This window comes from Anomaloglossus baeobatrachus, chromosome 2, assembly GCF_048569485.1.
Source record: "Anomaloglossus baeobatrachus isolate aAnoBae1 chromosome 2, aAnoBae1.hap1, whole genome shotgun sequence".
Classification (NCBI taxonomy): domain Eukaryota; kingdom Metazoa; phylum Chordata; class Amphibia; order Anura; family Aromobatidae; genus Anomaloglossus; species Anomaloglossus baeobatrachus.
In genome coordinates this window covers 9,735,942-9,741,941 of record NC_134354.1, presented here as the reverse complement: position 1 = coordinate 9,741,941, position 6,000 = coordinate 9,735,942, and the positions used below count along the sequence as shown (strand labels likewise).

The following is a 6,000-nucleotide window of genomic DNA, read 5'->3' as shown; positions in this document are numbered from 1 at the left end:
GTAATGGTATGTACACAATGTGCCTGATAGTGCCAGTGCTGCACCGGCTGCCCAGTAATGGTATGTACACAATGTGCCTGATAGTGCCAGTGCTGCATCGGCTGCCCAGTAATGGTATGTACACAATGTGCCTGATAGTGCCAGTGCTGCATCGGCTGCCCAGTAATGGTATGTACACAATGTGCCTGATAGTGCCAGTGCTGCACCGGCTGCCCAGTAATGGTATGTACACACTGTGCCTGATAGTGCCAGTGCTGCACCGGCTGCCCAGTAATGGTATGTACACAATGTGCCTGATAGTGCCAGTGCTGCACCGGCTGCCCAGTAATGGTATGTACACAATGTGCCTGATAGTGCCAGTGCTGCACCGGCTGCCCAGTAATGGTATGTACACAATGTGCCTGATAGTGCCAGTGCTGCACCGGCTGCCCAGTAATGGTATGTACACACTGTGCCTGATAGTGCCAGTGCTGCACCGGCTGCCCAGTAATGGTATGTACACAATGTGCCTGATAGTGCCAGTGCTGCACCGGCTGCCCAGTAATGGTATGTGCACACTGTGCCTGATAGTGCCAGTGCTGCACCGGCTGCCCAGTAATGGTATGTGCACACTGTGCCTGATAGTGCCAGTGCTGCATCGGCTGCCCAGTAATGGTATGTACACACTGTGCCTGATAGTGCCAGTGCTGCATCGGCTGCCCAGTAATGGTATGTACACACTGTGCCTGATAGTGCCAGTGCTGCACCGGCTGCCCAGTAATGGTATGTACACAATGTGCCTGATAGTGCCAGTGCTGCATCGGCTGCCCAGTAATGGTATGTACACACTGTGCCTGATAGTGCCAGTGCTGCATCGGCTGCCCAGTAATGGTATGTACACACTGTGCCTGATAGTGCCAGTGCTGCACCGGCTGCCCAGTAATGGTATGTACACACTGTGCCTGATAGTGCCAGTGCTGCATCGGCTGCCCAGTAATGGTATGTACACAATGTGCCTGATAGTGCCAGTGCTGCATCGGCTGCCCAGTAATGGTATGTACACACTGTGCCTGATAGTGCCAGTGCTGCATCGGCTGCCCAGTAATGGTATGTACACAATGTGTCTGATAGTGCCAGTGCTGCACCGGCTGCCCAGTAATGGTATGTGCACACTGTGCCTGATAGTGCCAGTGCTGCACCGGCTGCCCAGTAATGGTATGTACACAATGTGCCTGATAGTGCCAGTGCTGCACCGGCTGCCCAGTAATGGTATGTACACAATGTGCCTGATAGTGCCAGTGCTGCACCGGCTGCCCAGTAATGGTATGTACACAATGTGCCTGATAGTGCCAGTGCTGCATCGGCTGCCCAGTAATGGTATGTACACACTGTGCCTGATAGTGCCAGTGCTGCACCGGCTGCCCAGTAATGGTATGTACACAATGTGCCTGATAGTGCCAGTGCTGCACCGGCTGCCCAGTAATGGTATGTACACAATGTGCCTGATAGTGCCAGTGCTGCACCGGCTGCCCAGTAATTGTATGTACACACTGTGCCTGATAGTGCCAGTGCTGCACCGGCTGCCCAGTAATGGTATGTACACACTGTGCCTGATAGTGCCAGTGCTGCACCGGCTGCCCAGTAATGGTATGTACACACTGTGCCTGATAGTGCCAGTGCTGCACCGGCTGCCCAGTAATGGTATGTACACACTGTGCCTGATAGTGCCAGTGCTGCACCGGCTGCCCAGTAATGGTATGTGCACACTGTGCCTGATAGTGCCAGTGCTGCACCGGCTGCCCAGTAATGGTATGTGCACACTGTGCCTGATAGTGCCAGTGCTGCACCGGCTGCCCAATAATGGTATGTACACAATGTGCCTGATAGTGCCAGTGCTGCACCGGCTGCCCCCTGATGGTATGTACACAATGTGCCTGATAGTGCCAGTGCTGCACCGGCTGCCCAGTAATGGTATGTACACAATGTGCCTGATAGTGCCAGTGCTGCACCGGCTGCCCAGTAATGGTATGTACACACTGTGCCTGATAGTGCCAGTGCTGCACCGGCTGCCCAGTAATGGTATGTACACAATGTGCCTGATAGTGCCAGTGCTGCACCGGCTGCCCAGTAATGGTATGTACACAATGTGCCTGATAGTGCCAGTGCTGCACCGGCTGCCCAGTAATGGTATGTACACAATGTGCCTGATAGTGCCAGTGCTGCACCGGCTGCCCCTGATGGTATGTACACAATGTGCCTGATAGTGCCAGTGCTGCACCGGCTGCCCAGTAATGGTATGTACACAATGTGCCTGATAGTGCCAGTGCTGCACCGGCTGCCCAGTAATGGTATGTACACAATGTGCCTGATAGTGCCAGTGCTGCACCGGCTGCCCAGTAATGGTATGTACACAATGTGCCTGATAGTGCCAGTGCTGCACCGGCTGCCCCCTGATGGTATGTACAGCCTGTGCCTGATAGTGCCAGTGCTGCACCGGCTGCCCCCTGATGGTATGTACACACTGTGCCTGATAGTGCCAGTGCTGCACCGGCTGCCCCCTGATGGTATGTACACAATGTGCCTGATAGTGCCAGTGCTGCACTGGCTGTCCAGTAATGGTATGTACACACTGTGCCTGATAGTGCCAGTGCTGCACTGGCTGCCCAGTAATGGTATGTACACAATGTGCCTGATAGTGCCAGTGCTGCACCGGCTGCCCCCTGATGGTATGTACACAATGTGCCTGATAGTGCCAGTGCTGCACTGGCTGCCCAGTAATGGTATGTACACACTGTGCCTGATAGTGCCAGTGCTGCACCGGCTGCCCAGTAATGGTATGTACACACTGTGCCTGATAGTGCCAGTGCTGCACCGGCTGCCCAGTAATGGTATGTACACAATGTGCCTGATAGTGCCAGTGCTGCACCGGCTGCCCAGTAATGGTATGTACACACTGTGCCTGATAGTGCCAGTGCTGCACCGGCTGCCCAGTAATGGTATGTACACACTGTGCCTGATAGTGCCAGTGCTGCACCGGCTGCCCCCTGATGGCATGTACAGCCTGTGCCTGATAGTGCCAGTGCTGCACCGGCTGCCCCCTGATGGTATGTACAGCCTGTGCCTGATAGTGCCAGTGCTGCACCGGCTGCCCCCTGATGGTATGTACACACTGTGCCTGATAGTGCCAGTGCTGCACCGGCTGCCCCCTGATGGTATGTACACAATGTGCCTGATAGTGCCAGTGCTGCACTGGCTGCCCAGTAATGGTATGTACACACTGTGCCTGATAGTGCCAGTGCTGCACTGGCTGCCCAGTAATGGTATGTACACAATGTGCCTGATAGTGCCAGTGCTGCACCGGCTGCCCCCTGATGGTATGTACACAATGTGCCTGATAGTGCCAGTGCTGCACTGGCTGCCCAGTAATGGTATGTACACACTGTGCCTGATAGTGCCAGTGCTGCACCGGCTGCCCAGTAATGGTATGTACACACTGTGCCTGATAGTGCCAGTGCTGCACCGGCTGCCCAGTAATGGTATGTACACACTGTGCCTGATAGTGCCAGTGCTGCACCGGCTGCCCCCTGATGGTATGTACACACTGTGCCTGATAGTGCCAGTGCTGCACCGGCTGCCCCCTGATGGCATGTACAGCCTGTGCCTGATAGTGCCAGTACTGCACCGGCTGCCCCCTGATGGCATGTACAGCCTGTGCCTGATAGTGCCAGTGCTGCACCGGCTGCCCCCTGATGGTATGTACAGCCTGTGCCTGATAGTGCCAGTGCTGCACCGGCTGCCCCCTGATGGTATGTACACACTGTGCCTGATAGTGCCAGTGCTGCACCGGCTGCCCCCTGATGGTATGTACACAATGTGCCTGATAGTGCCAGTGCTGCACTGGCTGCCCAGTAATGGTATGTACACACTGTGCCTGATAGTGCCAGTGCTGCACCGGCTGCCCCCTGATGGCATGTACACACTGTGCCTGATAGTGCCAGTGCTGCACCGGCTGCCCCCTGATGGCATGTACAGCCTGTGCCTGATAGTGCCAGTGCTGCACCGGCTGCCCCCTGATGGCATGTACACACTGTGCCTGGTAGTGCCAGTGCTGCACCGGCTGCCCAGTAATGGTATGTACACACTGTGCCTGATAGTGCCAGTGCTGCACTGGCTGCCCCCTGATGGCATGTACACAATGTGCCTGATAGTGCCAGTGCTGCACTGGCTGTCCAGTAATGGTATGTACACAATGTGCCTGATAGTGCCAGTGCTGCACTGGCTGCACCTTATACACCAAAATCCTCAGGTTTGGTTCCCTTTAAGCAGCTCAGCGTATCTAATATCCATCTGTTTATATGGGATATGTGTTTATTCCTGTCACCTACATTTATTGCATGTTCACAGCACAGCTAGGAAGCTCAGGGAATATAATATACAGCTGTTTATATGGGATATGTGAACATTTCTTTATTAACTATATATATTCCATGTTCATTCTCCATCTAAGCTCAGGGTATCTAATATTCCCCTGTGTATATGGGATTGTGCTCATTCCCTGTAATCTACACATATTCCAAGGTTATTGCAGGTGTGTGATGTCTCAGAAACCTGTGTCATGTTCATTCTGGTGATTTATTCCCTTTCTTCATTCTTTTGAGCAGGTCCCTTTTACTGCTGTAAAGTAGGTGAGGGAAATGTGAGATCCATGCTGTGGCAGTTCAGCGGCCGGTATGGGGAGCTCGCCTCAGGACGGGGCTGCGCCTCAGGACGGGGCTGCGCCTCAGGACGGGGCTGCGCCTCAGGACGGGGCTGCGCCTCAGGACGGGGCTGCTTTCACTTTCCCTCTGGAGGACACAACTGTGCGGCTGACCGAGAAGGATGGCCGCCGCGCTCCGCAGTCTCCTGGCCCCAGGTACGGTGTGTGGCCCCGGTGTGTGTGTGGCCCCCGATACAGTGTGTGTGGCCCCAGTGTGTGTGTGGCCCCCGATACAGTGTGTGGCCCCAGGTACGGTGTGTGTGGCCCCAGGTACGGTGTGTGTGGCCCCCGATACAGTGTGTGTGGCCCCCGATACAGTGTGTGTGGCCCCCGATACAGTGTGTGTGGCCCCCGGTACAGTGTGTGTGGCCCCCGATACAGTGTGTGTGGCCCCCGATACAGTGTGTGTGGCCCCTGATACAGTGTGTGTGGCCCCCGATACAGTGTGTGTGGCCCCCGATACAGTGTGTGTGGCCCCCGATACAGTGTGTGTGGCCCCCGATACAGTGTGTGTGGCCCCCGGTACAGTGTGTGTGGCCCCCGATACAGTGTGTGTGGCCCCCGATACAGTGTGTGTGGCCCCCGATACAGTGTGTGTGGCCCCCGATACAGTGTGTGTGGCCCCCGCTCTCTGCTCCGCACTGTTCATTGCTCTCCCCGCACTCATTAGAGGCTCTGATCAGACACTCATCTCCGCCCTCCCCGCTGCGCACAGCTGCCCAATGTGGAAGCCTCGGGGCACCGGGGCAGGCTGGGCGATTCCCTCCCGAGCGGCACTCCTGGTACAGGCTGGGCGCTCCTCCACTCTGGGGGCAGGCTGGAGGCAGGCTGGGCACTCCACTCTGGGGGCAGGCTGGAGGCAGGCTGGGCACTCCACTCTGGGGGCAGGCTGGAGGCAGGCTGGGCACTCCACTCTGGGGGCAGGCTGGGCGCTCCACTCTGGGGGCAGGCTGGGCGCTCCACTCTGGGGGCAGGCTGGAGGCAGGCTGGGCACTCCACTCTGGGGGCAGGCTGGAGGCAGGCTGGGCACTCCACTCTGGGGGCAGGCTGGGCGCTCCACTCTGGGGGCAGGCTGGGCGCTCCACTCTGGGGGCAGGCTGGGCGCTCCACTCTGGGGGCAGGCTGGGCGCTCCACTCTGGGGGCAGGCTGGGCGCTCCACTCTGGGGGCAGGCTGGGCGCTCCACTCTGGGGGCAGGCTGGGCGCTCCACTCTGGGGGCAGGCTGGGCGCTCCACTCTGGGGGCAGGCTGGGCGCTCCACTCTGG

At 57.2% G+C, this 6,000-nt stretch overlaps 1 protein-coding gene across 3 annotated transcripts in view; it reads left to right on the top strand.

Moving 5' to 3' along the window:
* Window positions 1-4,674: 4,674 nt before the first annotated feature.
* LOC142280852 (uncharacterized) overlaps window positions 4,675-6,000 on the top strand; it is an 80,173-nt gene continuing 78,847 nt past the window's right edge. For 2 of the 3 annotated variants that reach the window (XM_075332785.1, XM_075332786.1), the window contains exon 1: window positions 4,675-4,891. In XM_075332785.1, the coding sequence (XP_075188900.1) occupies window positions 4,710-4,891 (182 nt within the window). In that variant the 5' untranslated portion in view covers window positions 4,675-4,709. The remainder of the gene's footprint in view (window positions 4,892-6,000) is intronic. The other variant, XM_075332787.1, reaches the window with a different exon arrangement.